We start from the raw sequence: 17893 nt of genomic DNA, 5'->3' as shown, positions 1-17893 counted from the left end.
AGGAGCAAATGTCTTTTAATTTCATGGCTGCAGTCACCAACCACAGTGATTTTGGAGCCCAAGAAAATAAAGTCTGACCCTGTTTCCACTGTTTCCCCATCTATTTCCCTTGAAGTGATGGGACCGGATGCCATGATCTTATTTTTTTGAATGTTGAGTTTTAAGCCAGCTTTTTCACTGTCCTCTTTCACTTTCATCAAGAGGTTCTCTAAAAACACATAGTGGTCTTTAATAAGAGAGGACTATTCACCCACAAATTAGTATTCAAGCTGAGATATTCTTCTGTTGCTGAAAATTATTATTATGAATTAATTGTCCTGTATACTTGGTTTGCCTTAAATGAATGTGTGCATTATACCCATAAAGCACTTGCTCTATGTATGCTCTTAGAGAGTGGTGGTATCTGAACAGCAACTCGGTCACCTAAACTTTTCATTTATTCAGATCTATTTTTCCACCTTTTGTCTTCTCTACTAATGGTGAATATTCTCCTTTGTTTTAGAATCAAGAAAAACTTTAAAACTTAGGGCAATGTCTTTTTCAAGTAAATATTGGTACAAGTAACCAGTGATAGTAGGCATTCAGTGAATTAATGAATGAATATATCAAGCAGTAAGTCAGCTTGATTGAATGGACTGTATTATAAAGGACTCATTTAGTTGCAAGGGGGCAGAATTAGCTGAAGAGAAAGGATAGTTTATTAGCTTTACATATGGGAATTCCTTGGGATAGTTTGTGGCTTCAGACATAGCTAGACATAGAAGTTCAAATGATGTAATCAGAATGCTTTCTCAGCTTCTCTTTCCTCTGTGATGACTTTCTTCTTCAGGAAAGTTCTTACCACATAAAGATGATTGCCAGCAGCTCTAGGGTCATATCATTCTCACAAACAGCAATCCAGAAGGAGGTGCAGCCTTCTCCATGTGTATTGCAGATTTCATGGAGGAATTCTGGTCTTGCTTAGGTTATATGTTCACCCTTTAGACCAGGCTCTGTGACTGAAGAGTGATGCAGTCTGTTAGACCAGCCTTGAGTCACATCCCTGCCTATATCATCTCTTCACCCTTCCACAGAAGAGTGTACACTGTGTCTGATAGCTCCACTGGAAATATCTGGGATGGAAGAGGGGTACTCCCCAGTCGAGAGATGGTACCAAACAGATGGAAACAGATGTTTTTTACATCCTGTCCTTTGGTCAGCCAGCACACATTTGAACTTATATACACATACACACATTTTCTTTTTCAATATATTAAATTTCAAAGGACTTATCACCTTATATAATGCAGCTGTCCCGTTCACAACCAACAATACCCTTAACTTCCCCACCCCAAAGTAGACATTCCAAAGTTTAGCCCTGATGCTGCATCTGGCTCTAAATTTTAGATCTCTAGGTGATATGTATTTTTGTCAGTCACTTGTAGTCATATCCTCTCATGAGCTGGCAACTCATGGCTGTTAGTTTAGTGAGTATCCCCCCAACAAGCTGATATCTAGTGCTTTATATTCATTATGTTGTTTAATCTGACCAATAATCCAAGCAGGCCAGTAGCACATATTTTACTGATGAAGAGTCAGGCTCAGAGATTAGGTTCCTTGCTCAAGGTCATATAGCTCATATTGTAGATTCTAGATAGGATTTAGGTTTGACTGATTGGGGAGGTTAAGTCTATCTCCTTAATCAGTATTCTGCCCATATTGTCTCTAAACATTTGAGGCTCAGTCACATGGGAGGTGATCTTAAGCTTTTCACAGTCCCTCATTTATCTACTGGAGAAGGCAATGGCACCCCACTCCAGTACTCTTGCCTGGAAAATCCCATGGACGGAGGAGCCTGGTGCGCTGCAGTCCATGGGGTCACTAAGAGTCGGGCACGACTGAGCGACTTCACTTTCACTTTTCACTTTCATGCATTGGAGAAGGAAATGGCAACCCACTCCAGTGTTCTTGCCTGGAGAATCCCAGGGACGGGTAGCCTGGTGGGCTGCTGTCTATGGGGTCACACAGAGTCGGACACAACTGAAGTGACTTAGCAGCAGCAGCAGCAGCATTTATCTACCAAAACAGTGGTTAGAGGTGGGAAAGAGACAGCAACAGAGTATCTGATATTCTTTCTAGAGGGTTTGGCTCTGGATAGTTGATAAATATCAGCTACTTTCTTTTTTAGATAAAGCAGTAACTGCAAAAGAGGGCATGAAGTAGAAAATGTTCAGGTTACTTACTCTTCAAATTAAGTGAGGAAAATAACTCTGTGGTTCCAGAATGACTCTTAGAAGCAAATGACCTTACTTAAGAAAAGGAAGTCCTCATAATACAGAGCATACAGACAAATTGATAATCAGGTATCATTTATTTCCAGGTCAGTTTTTATATTTCTAGGTACTGGGATTAAACTATAGGACTTTCCAACAACATGTACCTGGTAATAATGGAAGTCTACTTACATGAGAAGTTTGGCAATACACTGCGTTAAAACTTGAAGTTTCAAGAAGGCTAAATTTCAGAACTGTTATGAAGCTAGTGGCTGTTGAAAAACTTTAAGGTTCAAGCCAGATTTCTAAGTTTGAAACTAAGTTGCTGACATTTAGTTGGCAAATGTATGTTTGGTGATTGCAGCCATGAAATTAAAAGACGCTTACTCCTTGGAAGAAAAGTTATGACCAACCTAGATAGCATATTCAAAAGCAGAGACATTACCTTGCCGACTAAGGTCCATCTAGTCAAGGCTATGGTTTTTCCTGTGGTCATGTATGGATGTGAGTGTTGGACTGTGAAGAAGGCTGAGCGCTGAAGAATTGATGCTTTTGAACTGTAGTGTTGAAGACTTTTGAGAGTCCCTTGGACTGCAAGGAGATCCAACCAATCCATTCTGAAGGAGATCAGCCCTGGGATTTCTTTGGAAGGAGTGATGCTAAAGCTGAAACTCCAGTACTTTGGCCACCTCATGCGAAGAGTTGACTCATTGGAAAAGACTCTGATGCTAGGAGGGATTGGGGGCAGGAGGAGAAGGGGCCGACAGAGGATGAGATGGCTGGATGGCATCACGGACTTGATGGACGTGAGTCTGAGTGAACTCCGGGAGTTGGTGATGGACAGGGAGGCCTGGTGTGCTGCGATTCATGGGGTTGCAAAGAGTTGGACACGACTGAGTGACTGAACTGAGCTGAACTGAACTGTATGTTTGGTAGGAGTTTGATTCCCTGGTGGCTCAACTGGTAAAGAATTCGCCTGCAGTGCAGGAGATCCGGGTTTGATCCCTGGGTTGGGAAGATCCCCGGAAGTAGGGAATGGCAGCCCACTCCAGTATTCTTGCCTGGGAAATCCCATGGACAGAGAAACCTGGTGGGCTATAGTCCATGGGGTCACAAAAGAGTCAGACATACTGACAAACATTTTTCTTTCACTGCTTAAAAATTAACTGGGTGGTAAGAACAGCCTGTTGTGACTCTCTAAGGAAACTTGTTCTCAACGATTTGTTCTCAGCAATGGGTAATTTTGCCCCCAAGTTGATATTTGGCAATGTCCAGTGATATTTTGGGTTGTCACTACTGGGAGTTGAGGGGGATTCTCCCTGTATCTAGTGGGCAGAGATCAGAGATGAACATTGAACATCCTGCAGTGCACAGGACAGCCCCTGACTACATAGAGTATTTGGCCCCATAATGTCAATAGTGCCAAGAACCCCTGATGTATAATCTTCCTTGTCCAAGGACATGTGTGCAGTAAACCAGTCAAGCCACTTTTAATTAGTATATACTTATGTACCTGCCATTGAAAATTAAACATATATACACACACTCACACTCTCACAGACTAGTGATCCTGCTCTAAGAAGATCTGAATAGAGGAGCTAGACCAAAAAATAATAAGAACAACTACAAGCTACTGAGTTATCTGCTACTGAGGCAGAACTTTGTGCATGAGCTAGTCAGAGGGCCAGCTCAGATTCAAGAAAAGAGGAAAATAGATCCTACCTACCTCTTCACGGGAAGCATGGCAAAGAGTTGTCGGTTTTCTTTAATGTACCATGAATACTTAACATCAGCATTTAGCTCAATGGTAGAGAATCCACCTGCTGATACAGGAGAGGCAGGTTTAATCCCTGAGTCGGGAAGATCCCCTGAATAAGGAAATGGCAACCCACTCCAGTATTCTTGCCTAGGAAATCCCATGGACAGAGGAGCCTGCAGGGCTATAGTCCATGGGGCACAGAAGGGTCAAACATGACTTAGCAACTAAACGCAACAAGTATGTAGTCAATGTTAGCTATAGTTTTTACTGTTATTTTACCTTTTCTGAAGCATCAGTGAGCCTTGGCACTTATTGTCCCCTCTATTTGGAAAAAATTTCCCTGGGTTGGAAGGGGGGAAGAAGGGAGAGAGGGAAGGAAGGAAGAAAAGAAGAAAGGAAATAAATTATATTGCTCTCTTAATTCTTAAATCTGCTCAAATATCAGAAATGCTTATCAGAAATGCTTCCCCTGAGTACTCTGTATGAAATAGCATCCACATGACCACAGTATCTTCATCAGCTCTCTCACCTACTCTGAATTTATTTTTCTTCACAGTACATGTCACTATCTACATTATATATTGTCTTTCTCCATTAGAGTTGAATATTTGTTCTATTCATTGCTGTATATTCAGCACTTACAACAACACCTGGCACATAGTAGCTGTATATGCTGAATGAATGAATAAATAAATCAACAACAAAGCCATTTTGATATCACTTTTAGGAAAACATTGAGTAAAAGACTATGTACTTTTTATTCCAAAGTGATGTTAGCCACAGTATTCATACACCTAATGCTGTCATCTGTTATGTCTTCCCAGAAGTGTCCATCGGAGTCTGTGTGCTCATGGGAAGGAGGGACACAATATCATCATCCTAAGCGTCCTGGCCCTGTTATATCCCTAACTTGATGGTGAATTCATGGGAGAAGGGGGCACATCTTCCATTGTTTGTGTGTTCTGCTTTATGCCAAGTAAATACCATAATGCTGTGTATATAATTTGATTTTCATGAATATGTAGTGATTAAATTAAAAGACAGGGGTGTCTGCCACCCAGCTTTTCAAGATACTATTTGCCTTATTTTTGTTAGGTAATAAAGATGCCTTATTGACTGTTGAAATATGCCTACTAACCATGCTGACATTATAGTCATTTTCTTATCAAATTACCACCTAACTTTTTTTAGGGTGACAGTCTCAGAATTAAGGATCTTCCTTTGACTCCATTCGAAGTGAAACTATACCTGTTGTATGAGGAGGAAATTTCTGGTGACCTAGAGTTTTTTAAATAAACTTTTTAACTTTAGAATGCTTTTAGATATACAGGACAGTGCATTTTAGATATACGGGACAGTGTTCCTCTGTACCCATGGTACCCACTTTCCCTGTTGTTAACCTCTGGTAAGACTATGAGATCTTCATCACAACTGACAAACCAACTGATACATTATATTGAAGTAAAGTCCATACTTTTATTCCAAGGTGACACAGTTTTAAAGGCTATATCCAGTAGTTTCTTAAAACTGAAAATCAGTATTGAATGTGCATACCATGTGTGAGCTTCCTGATTCTTAAAAGAAATGAAGTAACTTTATAATCAATGGGCTTATCAGGAAGTAAGGAACTTAAAATAATGTGGGTTTAAAGTTTGAGTAGGGAAATTAACAAGTAAATTGAAACTTGGGTATTCATAAAGATGTCAGGAGAAACATTAACAACCTGAGATATGCAGATGACACCACTCTAATGGCAGAAAGTAAAAAGAAACTAAAGAGCCTCTTGATGAGGGTGAAAGAGGAGAGTGAAAAAGCTGGCTTAAAACTCAACATTCAAAAAAACAGAGATCATGGCATCCGGTCCCATCACTTCATGGCAAATAGAAGGGGAGAAAGTAGACGCAGTGACAGGTTCTCTTCTTGGGTTCCAAAATCACTGTGGACAGTGATTATGCAATGAAATTAGAAGACGCTTGCTTCTTGGAAAGAAAGCTGTGACAAACAAATAGCATATTAAAAAGCAAAGACATCACTTTGCTAACAAAGGTCTGTATAGTCAAAGCTATGGTCTTTCCAAAAGTCACGTATGGGTGTGAGAGTTGGACCATAGAAAAGGCTGAGCACCGAAGAATTGATGCTTTCGAATTGTAGTGCTGTAAAAGACTCTTGAGAGGCCCTTGGACTGCAGGGAGATCAAATCAGTCAGTCCTAAAGGAGATCAACCCTAACTATTCATTGGAAGTACTGATGCTAAAGCTGAAGCTCCAACACTTTGGCCACCTGATATGACGAGCCAGCTCATTGGAAAAGACCCTGATGCTGGGAAAGACTGAAGGCAAAATGAGAAAAGGGTGGCAGAAGATGAGATGGTTAGATAGCATCACTGACTTAACAGACATGAACTTAAGCAAACTCCTGGAGATAGTAGAGGACATGGAGGCCTGATGTTCTGCAGTCCATGGGGTCACAAAGTCAGACATGACTTAGTGACTGAACAACAACAAAGATGGCAGGATGGGGTTTGATCACCGTATTAGCTGTTCTTTTGTTGTTTGAGAAATATGGTATTATAACATGGTTTGCTCTTCATAGATAATCTATCCCTAGATTATTGAACACAAGGGCTTCCCTGGAATAGGAAATGTGCCCTCCTGGGACTGCTTTGGAACTTAGGATACAGAATAAGTAGCCAGTGGCTCAGAGGCTAAATTCTGTGGTTAAAATTGGTATAAATTTAGTCTTAAGTCTTTCCCCTAGGACTGTCTAACTTTAAATTTTATACTGAAGCATATTAGAGATATGGGAATTTTGCTCTTTCAGTGGAACCTTTTAATCAGCTTTAATGCAGGCTTGGGTAAAGTAAATCTTAATGCTGTCTCTCTTTCAAGGCTTTGCTAGTTTGCTGTCCTCAAAGCAGAAAAGCAACAATGAAGCAGCACCACTTCTTAACTCTGCTTTTATTAAATTTTCTTTATAATCCTCTTCTAGTCCTTTTTCATACTGTACTATTGAACCATAAGCAAACTAGTAAATAAAAATTGTACTCATGGAATTTTAAAATTGTTTTAATGAAGCTCTGGAAGCATCCCCATTTCAGAAGATATTTTTCCCTGGTCTGTTTTTTAAATTCGAGAAAGTAGGTCAGTAGAAATAAACCCCTTTTGTTTAATTAGAAATGGAAAATTATATGAGTAGCTCAATTTGAAGTGTAGATTTAAATAATTTTACTGGGATTAATATCACTTAATGGTTTGAATTTAAATAAGTTGCATTTAATCATAGCTTGTAATTTCTTGAAAAGATTTTAATATCAGAAAAAGTGAAAGTCACTCAGTCGTGTCCAACTCTTTGTGACCCCATGGACTATACAGTCCATGGGATTCTCCACAAAATACTGGAGTGGGTAGACTTTCCCTTCTCCAGGGGATCTTCCCAACTCAGGGATCAAACCCTGGTCTACCACCTTGCAGGCTGTTTCTTTACCAGCTGAGCTGTAAGAGAAGCCCGAGAATACTGAAGTGGGTAACCTATCCCTTCTCCAGCGGATTTTCCCAACCCAGAAATTGAACCAGGGTCTCCTACATTGCAGGTGGATTCTTTACCAACTGATCTATCAGGGAAACTCATATTAAATATCTCATATTTAATATCAGAGAGGAGGCCTAAGTGTTGGAATATATCTTTGCATAGGGAAAAATGTTTGCCATGAAATATAATATTTGACTATGAAATTATTTTAGAACTGTATTTCTCAGATAGTATGCCTGAGAATATTATTCTCAGTTCAGTTGCTCAGTTGTGTCCAACTCTTCACAACCCCATGGACTGCAGCACACCAGGCTTCACTGTCCATCACCAACTCCCAGAGCTTATTCAAACTCATGTCCATCAAGTCAATGATGCCATCCAACCATCTCATCCTCTGTCATCCCCTTCCTTCCTGCCTTCAATGTTTCCCAGCATCAGGGTCTTTCCAAATGAGTCAGTTCTTCACATCAGGTGGCCAAAGTATCGGAGTTTCAGCTTCAGCATCAGTCCTTCCAATGAATATTCAGGACTGATTTCCTTTAAGAAACTGGTTTGATCTCCTTGCAGTCCAAGGGACTCTCAAGAGTCTTCTCCAACCACAATTCAAAAGCATCAATTCTTCATCGCTCAGCTTTCTTTATAATCCAACTCTCACATCCATACATGACTACTGCAAAAACCATAGCTTTGACTAGACGGACCTTTGTCGACAGAGTAATGTCTCTGCTTTTTAGTATGCCATCTAGGTTGGCCATAACTTTTCTTCCAAGGAGTAAGCGTCTTTTAATTTCATGGCTGCAGTCACTGTCTGCAGTGATTTTGGAGTCCCCCCAAAATTAAAGTCTCTTACTGTTTGCATTATTTCCCCATCTATTTGCCATGAAGTGATGGGAGATGATGCCATAGTCTTAGTTTTCTGAATGTTAATTTTAAGCCAACCTTTTCATTCTCCTCTTTCACTTTCATCAAGAGGCTCTTTAGTTCTTCTTCACTTTCTGCCATAAGTTTGGTGTCATCTGCATATCTGAGGTTATTGATATTTCTCCCAGCAATCTTAATTCCAGCTTGTGCTTCATCCAGTCCAACGTTTCTCATGATGTACTCTGCATATAAGTTAAATAAGCAAGGTGACAATATACATCCTTGACATACTCCTTTCCCAATTTTGAACCAGTTCGTTCTTCCATGTCTGGTTCTAACTGTTGCTTCTTGACCTGCATACAGATTTCTCAGGAGTCAGGTAAGGTGGCCTGGTATTCCCATCTCTTTCAGAATTTTCCACAGTTTGTTGTGATCCATTCAGTCAAAGGCTTTAGCTTAGTCAGGGAAACAGAAGTAGATGTTTTCTGGAATTCCCTTGCTTTTTCTGTGATCCAACAGATGTTGGCAGTTTGATCTCTGGTTCCTCTGCCTTTTGTAAATCCAGCTTGAATATCTGGAAGTTCACAGTTCACGTACTGTTGAAGCCTGGCTTGGAGAATGTTGAGCATTACTTTGCTAGTGTGTGAGATGAGTGCGATTGTGCGGTAGTTTGAACATTCTTTGCCCTGCCCTTCTTTGGGATTGAAATGAAAATGGACCTTTTCCAGTCCTATGGCCACTGCTGAGTTTTCCAAATTTGCTGACATACTGAATGCAGGACTTTCATGCATCATCTTTTAAGACTGAAATAGCTCAGCTGGAATTCAATCACCTCCACTAGCCGTGTTTGTAGTAATGCTTCCTAAGGCCCACTTGAGTTCACACTCCAGGATATCTGGCTCTAGTGAATGATCACACCATCGTAGTTATCTGGGACATTTATACCTTTTTTTGTATAGTTCTTCTGTACATTCTTGCCACCTCTTCTTAATATTTTCTGCTTCTATTAGGTCCATAATGCTTTTGTTCTTTATTGTGCCCATCCTTGCATGAAGTGTTCCCTTGGTATCTCTGATTTTCTTGAAGAGATCTCTAGTCTTTCCCATTCTATTATTTTCCTGTTTCTTTGCATGGTTCACTTATGGCTTTCTTTGCTTTGGAATTGTTTAAAGTGTGCATTCTACAGCTGAATGGTTGGATTTGAAGTGCAGTTAGTTTGTGTTCATAGAACACATAGGCTAACTATTCTAGCCGTCCCGTACCGGAGAGAACTGTAGCACTGACCTCTGGTGACCCTGTAGGGTGATATACTGGCTACAGCCTAATGTGAAACAATTGCCATTATGCTTTAAGAAATGTAGAATACTCCTAAGGGGCTTTTGGTCTCCTTCCTAAGGAAATACTGTACATGTTTTTACTTAGTTTTGAGTAGCTCCCTGGCGGATGGTATTTTATTTATACTTTAAAAAAATAAATGCTAGTTTACATTTACTTACGGTGCCATCTAAGAGCATATTCTCTCCTGTCTTCCTGCTGATAACAGATGGACATTGTACCTTAAACAAAGAAGCCAAGAGTCTACCTCATTTATGGTTTGATTTATATGAGCAGTGATAATAGCTCTTCTATTAAAACTATATGGTTATGCTTTCTGCCTGATAAAACCAATCCATATTCCTGGAAATTCCTACATATCCTACAAATGTAGCTGTAAAGGAACAATATAAATGATTACTACTGGTTTGACAGGCAAGTTGCCTTAACACACCTTGGTTGAATAGTGTTGTATTAGGAATAATATATGAAACACTAGACACATTCATTAAAAGTAGAAAATATCCACCAATGTTTTAAAATTATTCTTGAAGTCTTGCCAATGCAGTAAGACACGAGACAGAAATAAAAAGTGTGGTTATTGAAAATTGGTGATTAAGTCTTTATAATTTGTAAGCAAAATTGTTTACACTGAATATCTGAGAGAATTTAAAAAGTAAAATTAATGGTTTAATAAACTGGTTAGATATGAGAAGTATCAAAAATCCACCATATAAAATAAATACAAATGTTTATTATATACTATGATGTTATTTCTATGTGTTAACTGGTTGCTAAAATAACTGCATTGTCAGGTTAGAGAATGAGAAGAGAGGGCGGCATCATAAAAACTCAGGGAGAAAAAGGTTGGAAGGAGGACTTAACAGCCTCAGTAAGTGTTGTACATACTGAGGTCAATCAAAGTGAATGCTATGGTTTCTCCTCATGGTCTTGAGATCACTGGCTTCCTGTGGCAAAGCCATGCTGGTTAGAAGAAGGAAATGGAAGCCAGACCACAGTGGTTGAAGAAGGAATATAGTGTAAGATCCAAAACATTTCTTTGAGTTTGATTGTAATGGAAGAAAAAAAGGAGAGGGATTGAGAATTGTGTTGTTATTGCTGCTTTGTCATTTTGTTCGTTTATTCCAGAACCCTTCGATATGAGTGAGACTGGAAATTTCTCAAAGGCAGGCTCTGCTTTTGAAAGCCCTGCAGTACACAGTACCACCTTGAATGTAGAGACACTCATTGGCTTTATGTTAAATTCATGACTGTGAATGTAACTTTTAAAACACTTGGTAGTGGGCAAAGTACAGAGTACGTGCCCATGTGTTCTCAGGGATTAGACGAGGCCGGCCTCACTGTGAGACGCGCTGTGCCCTGTCCTGCTGCAGCTTCTCTCCCCATCTATCTATTCACTAATCTTGCCATCTTCATTCACAACCTCCTTCCTTTTGGACTTTCTTTTTTTCACAGCTATGAAACCTACGTAGTCGAATATCACGATGCTTCTCCTGTAGAGAGTGTGATGAGGAGCAGAGTTTGGCTTTGGAGTGCTCGGAACCAGAGGAATTGCCGAGGACTCGGAGCCCAGCCCTGACCACTAGAGAGCCCACAACACAATGAACAGATTGAACTTCCATAACAACAGAGTCATGCAGGACCGCCGGAGTGTGTGTATTTTCCTTCCTAATGATGAATCTCTGAACATCATCATAAATGTGAGTAGATCCTACTTTAGAAATGTTTAAATGATGATGTTCCCACCAGTGGCCACGTGCAAATTATGACTTGGCTAATGATGAGATCCTCACAGAATGAGACTGTTAATAATGCTGGAGAATTGGGGTATTAAGGCTGTCTACACAGGTATAAATTTGAATGATAGCTTAAGTTCAGCTGTCTTTAGCATTCTCTTGTCTGGTAAAATTAGAGAATATCTGTTACTATATTATATATAGAAAAATAAATACTTTGCTTTTTAAAAAAACTTCTATTGAAATATAATTTTTATGGCTATCTGAGTTTGCTTTTTAAATGTTTTTGAGTTGTCACCTACACACATGAAATGGTAATACGTAATTGCTGACTTTTTAACATGCATCTTGATCATTGTTTTGATGGTAGGCTACAGCCTAAGTCTAGCCAGTTTCAAGAATAGGCTGTGTATTTGCCCACTAAACTTGCTTATGGTTCATGAGCTGGAGTTAACTCTCTTAGTTAACCTGGACATTGAGGAATATAATACTTTTTCTCTTTTGTTTTTACTTTTAAAGTTGAGTTATAATTTACTTACAGCAGAGTATAGGAATATCAAATGTGCAGCTCTGACTTTTCCCCAGTGTATACATCCAAGTAACCACCATTCAGCTTAAGATATAGTAGATTTCTAGTGCCTCAGAAAGATCTTTTGTGATCCCTCCTAATCAATAGTCTCTACCAAAAGGTAATATCTATTTCCACTTCTATGACCATAGGGTAATTTTTTTATTTCTGAATTTCATGCAGCTAAAATTATGTGGTATGCTCACTTTTATATCTGCCTGTGTTTTATATACTCAGTATTTGGCCTGTGAAAGTTATCCATGCTATTGCATGTGACAGTAATTCTTTTTTTCATTATTATATTTCATTGTATGAGTATGCCTAATTTCTTCTCCAGCTATTATTGATGGGTATTAGGTTATTTTAAGTTTCGGAGGTATTACAAATAAAACAGTTATGAACATTTTATGTATATACACATATGTATATGGGCTTCCCAGGTGGCTCAGTGGTAAAAGAATCAGCCTGCCAGTTTGGGAGACATAAGAGACCTGGGTTCAACCTGTGGGTCGGGAAGAAACCCTGGAGGAGGAAATGGCAACCCACTCCAGTATTCTTGCCTGGAGAATCCCATGGACGGGGGAGCCTCACGAGCTACTGTCCATGGAGTCGTAAGAGTCGAACGTGACTTAGCAACTGAGCACACACACACGTATATACATGTCTGGACTTACACCTGGAAATGGACTGTGAATCATGATGTATGCATATGTTGAGCTTTGGTAGAGACTGCTGCACAGGCATGACTGATCACAGTCTTGCCTAGCATTTGTCAACCCCTCCCTATTGTCAACTTTCATGTTCTTTCTTTGTATTCTGTTGGAATTAAGGGAAAATTTTCCTTAGTTCATGCCTTGAGTTAATTCTTCTTGCTACTGTATTTTTAACCCAATTGCCATATGAAAAGAATATTTCTAAATGTTATACTGAAGCTATATGACATTTAAATAGCTCCATTAAAAATTTAGAGGAAAAGATTCTGCTTCTCATAATTATTTTGGTTTCATTCTGTCAGTCACCAGAGTTCCTTGATTTACTAATGTAGCCTTGTTTTTGCTTAAAGGAATTATCTGAGTATCAAACCTGCCTATTGAGTGAATTTTATCAGTCTCTTAGGCAGAATTTCTATTGATTTAGCTCTTTTATACTCAGATTACCCAAAGTTGTTTTGGATGTGTGAAGTGATAAACTGTTATTATTCCAGCATTTGGTTTTTAAAACCTAGTTAAAATTGGCAACATTATCTCTCTTCTTCTGTATGGGCACTGTCAGAATATATTAAAAGATAATTTACATGTATACATGAATATGTTGTTTAAGTTCTTTGAACAGTTATATAGAGAAGGTATCAACTAAAATTTTTAAATATACATAAACATATAGTATAAGCACTTAAGAAACTTCTTTCAGTCCCATTTCTGCCTTTTCACCTGGTCGAATATGTATAAATGTGCTCATATGTATGTACACACATACAGTATATGGAACCAAACCTTACTGACCTCAGGTAAGTCAGAAGAAAGACTAATCTTATTTCATGAGGAATACCAGGAGCTGGCTATAATTTTCTAAGAAATTAATTTATACTGAAATCTCAGTTGAGGAAGATAGTTATGGAGAACAGACTGACAGGCAATCCATTTGTTCTATAGATCAGTGATTTTACAACTTGATGTCTAAAAAATTATCTGGAGAGCTTGATAAATACTCAGACTATTGGATTCCACTCCTTGGAGGTGCTGATCTAATAAGTCTGGGGTGGGACACAGGGATCTATGTTGAAATCCCTACTTCACATCTGCAACCTTGGGCAAAGTAGTTCTTTGCTTGGTTTCCTCTTCTATGAAGTGAAAATAATCTGCTCTCCTCACAGGGACATTGTGAGGATATAAAGACATAAGATGCTTACATGCTTACAGCCATGTCTGGCCTCAGTGAGTGAGCACTTAATAGAGTAGCACTTGTTTTCATTTCTTTGAGCTGTATCCTCACTCTATTAATGAAACTCAACTTCTGAGCACCATGTAGACCTGTTCTTATTCCAGGGTCCCTGGAAAGCCCTGCCATGTCCAGACTCCTCATTAGCAAGCAAACTGCTGGTCCAGAGGAAGGAGGAGAAGGAACTAGGTTAAGTAGCTTGGGGTCCCCTCACTGCTACAAAGCTAACTCAGGGCTGCCAAAGGCCTGTCATTTTCTACAAAGTGTCATTTTTGTCTTCAGAAAATAGCAATGATGGTTGTAGAGTTGTGGTAGAACAGATTAACTATAACAAAAACTTCCATTAATGGTCTCCTTTTAAAAAATCATTTCTAAACACTTTTTTTAAACAAAGAAAATTTATTCCCTGAGAAGTGTAATTGATAGAATATTGCCTTTCTGCATGGGGTAAATGTAGTTTTGATCATTTTTGATTTTCCATGAATTGAAAAAATAGGGATTGTTCTAAGTTATTTTAATTATCAGATAAATATTAAATATGGAAACGTGGAAATTTTTGGAAATAAAGTTATGTTAATGTAGGAGTCACAAAATTTTTAAGTGATATAAATTGTGGCTAAGAGATTATGTCTCTTCACTGAGACGAGAGTGAACAATTCTTTTTCTGTAGCATATTTTAGACATTCTTGCTCAACAAGCCATTGACATTGAGAATTAGATGCTGTTTTTATTAAAAAGTTCCATACAAAGTATATTTTTAGATAATGCTTTCATTCTTATCCCTAATGCCTCATAGTCTATGGCACCTTTTAAAGTTCTTATTGTTCCTGAAGATTAAAGAACTTGAAAAATTTCAGTCAACTAAAACATAGCCTTCAAGACTCATAATATGCAAATGCAAAAAATTCAAAAGTGTTTTCACAGTAGGTAAGACGCTTACTCCTTGGAAGAAAAGTTATGGCCAACCTAGATAGTATATTCAAAAGCAGAGACATTACTTTGTCGACTAAGGTCCGCCTGGTCAAGGCTATGGTTTTTCCTGTGGTCATGTATGGATGTGAGAGTTGGACTGTGAAGAAGGCTGAGTGCTGAAGAATTGATGCGTTTGAACTGTGGTGTTGGAGAAGACCCTTGAGAGTCCCTTGGACTGCAAGGAGATTCAACCAGTCCATTCTGAAGGAGATCAACCCTGGGATTTCTTTGGAAGGAATGATGCTAAAGCTGAAGCTGCAGTACTTTGGCCACCTCATGCGAAGAGTTGACTCATTGGAAAAGACTCTGATGCTGGGAGGGATTGGGGGCAGGAGGAGAAGGGGACGACCGAGGATGAGATGGCTGGATGGCATCACGGACTCGATGGACGTGAGTCTGAGTGAATTCCGGGAGATGGTGATGAACAGGGAGGCCTGGCGTGCTGCGATTCATGGGGTTGCAAAGAGTCGGACACGACTGAGCGACTGAACTGAACTGAACTGAAGACTTCAGAGCCACAGCCTTACTTACTTGCAGTTTTTAAACAAGAACATTGTCTTTCCTTGGTAGTTGTTAAAGAGCTTTATTATGCTCCAGATACTTGATTTAAAACTAGCAGAACAATGATAATTATATAGGATGTATGGATGTATGGAGATTATTTGAACAACAGTTATAAAGAGGTACAACATAGTTTATTTTGTATACAGCGTGTGGTTTGGAATTTTTCTTTTAACTTTTTAATCATATTTTATCCAAAGTACTTTGTATATGACATTTTAAATTACAGTCAAAGCTGAAGATTAAAGTCCTAGACTTCTTTAAGTCTCAAATTTGTAGTATATAGTTCAGTTTTATTTAACCTTAAATACTTTTCCCATTACTTTATCATTTTCTTTATTTAAGCTTATTTATAAAGTGTAGTTTCAGTAATACAGAACTCAAATCCAAAGTCTTTTTAGTGAATGAAGGTGACACTGATTTCCTGTTGGCAAATGTATCCCCTCAGTGGTGTTGGTGGACGTGTATTGATACAAATTCTTGAGTGGCAAGTATTAAATGATCTGCTCAGTGGGCCAGAGTACTGTAGTCTGTAGTCATGGACCAGAAGGAAGGTAAGAAACCCACAGGAAATCAGATCCTTGGCTTTCATTCATCAGACATTTATTGAATGCCTGCTGTATATTCTGAGTATAAAATAAGACACTGTCCCGGCTTCACGGAATTCCTGTTACTTCTAAACAGCTGAAGCGGTGCTATTTGGCCTTACATAAATACTTTTTGCACTTTCTAGTGGATAAGGCGGAGAAGGCAATGGCACCCCACTCCAGTACTCTTGCCTGGAAAATCCCATGGACGGGGGAGCCTAGTAGGCTGCAGTCCATGGGGTCGCTGAGAGTTGGACACGACTCAGTGACTTCACTTTCACTTTTTACTTTCATGCATGGAGAAGGAAATGGCAACCCACTCCAGTGTTCTTGCCTGGAGAATCCCAGGACAGGGAAGCCTGGTGGGCTGCTGTCTATGGGGTCACACAGAGTCAGACACGACTGAAGCGCCTTAGCAGCAGCAGCAGCACAGCAGCAGCAGTGGATAAGGTGCTTTAGATTGCCTGTGTTCTCAGTCTCTCGGTGTGTCTGACTCTTTGCAGTCCCATGGACTGCAGCCCACTAGGCTGTTCTGTCCATGGGATTACCCGGGCAAGAACACTGGAGTGGGTTGCCATGCCCTCCCCCAGGGGATCCTCCCAACTCAGGGATCGAACCTGCGTCTCCTGCATTGCAGGTGGTTTCTTTACTGCTGAGCCACTATGAATTCACTATTCACATTAATAGTGAATGTGGAAAAGAGCCATAATCCTATCTTTCTTACTCCAGTTGACATTGTCACCATTCTGAATTGTTTGACTTTCAATTAAGAGATCTCAACATGTTTTATTTTCTGAATCTAAGTTATATATTAAAGTATGATAAAATCATTAATTCAAAGTTAACTAATTTAAGATTTATAATCATTAAAACTGTAACTGGCATGATTATTGAAGAAAGAAGTTGCAAGTTACTAGTACAAATATGAGGGGAAATGTCACACATAATATAATGAACTGTCAGGTTGCACATATTTTAATAATATTTGCATACAAAAATATTATAATACACAAATGAGCAAAGTTCTGAGTTATTCTCTCTGATAATACTAACTATATGACTTCAGGCTCTCTGGGTTTTCTTTTATATGTCTGTCAAATGAAGAAATTGACCTATATGGTCTCAATGTCAATCCCAACACCGATAAGCTTTAGTGATTCTGAGTTCAACAAGGCAGACTCATTACAATTATGTGTCCCCCATTCAGTATTATTTGAAAAGTCAATAAAACTGTGTCTTTTAAAGACTGTTTTATCTTTCAGCATGTGACTTTTCAGAATAACTTAACCTTAACTCCATGTTCCAAATTAACATGATTTTATTATTATAACTAGGACTCAGAAAAGAACCTGGTTTAGTACTTAAAAGATATGTCAATGAAAGTGATTGATTAAAGTAAATAAAAGCTAGGTATTCACTCATTGTGTGGTATATGAGCATTTTGTTTAAACCACCATGACGAAAACTTTCCTTGTAAAAATATTTGCCAAATTAGTAATTTTGATAATTAATAATTTTGATCATTTGATTAGATTATTTTGGTTTCCTTCTGAAATACATATTTATCGTGCACCATGGCTATAGAGTAAGGCCTTGTCCATGTGTCCTAAGATTTGTGAGTCTTGTACAAGATTGCACTGGTACTTTATTACCATGTTGTAGAAATTTCTATTGTGATCATTACTGAAACAGCTGTAGTGATTTCCATAAACCAACTGTTGTTTTGCTAGTGTCAGCTTGTCCCTTCGGCATATATTTAGGATGCATTACATTGCCTGATTGTGGCTCACTGTTTG

At 38.8% G+C, this 17893-nt stretch overlaps 1 protein-coding gene across 4 annotated transcripts in view; it reads left to right on the top strand.

The window, feature by feature from the left end:
- The window catches only part of FRMD6 (FERM domain containing 6), a 262617-nt gene that overhangs the window by 211928 nt on the left and 32796 nt on the right, over window positions 1-17893 (top strand). For all 4 annotated transcript variants that reach the window (XM_040226753.1, XM_040226751.1, XM_040226752.1 and 1 more), the window contains one exon: window positions 11191-11435. In XM_040226753.1, coding sequence (XP_040082687.1) covers window positions 11337-11435 — 99 coding nt within the window. In that variant the 5' untranslated portion in view covers window positions 11191-11336. The remainder of the gene's footprint in view (window positions 1-11190; window positions 11436-17893) is intronic.

This window comes from Oryx dammah, unplaced genomic scaffold (genome assembly GCF_014754425.2).
Source record: "Oryx dammah isolate SB20612 unplaced genomic scaffold, SCBI_Odam_1.1 HiC_scaffold_26, whole genome shotgun sequence".
NCBI classification, from domain to species: Eukaryota; Metazoa; Chordata; class Mammalia; order Artiodactyla; family Bovidae; genus Oryx; species Oryx dammah.
The sequence above is the reverse complement of the archived record's forward strand: the minus strand, read 5'-3'. Positions and strand labels throughout refer to the sequence as shown.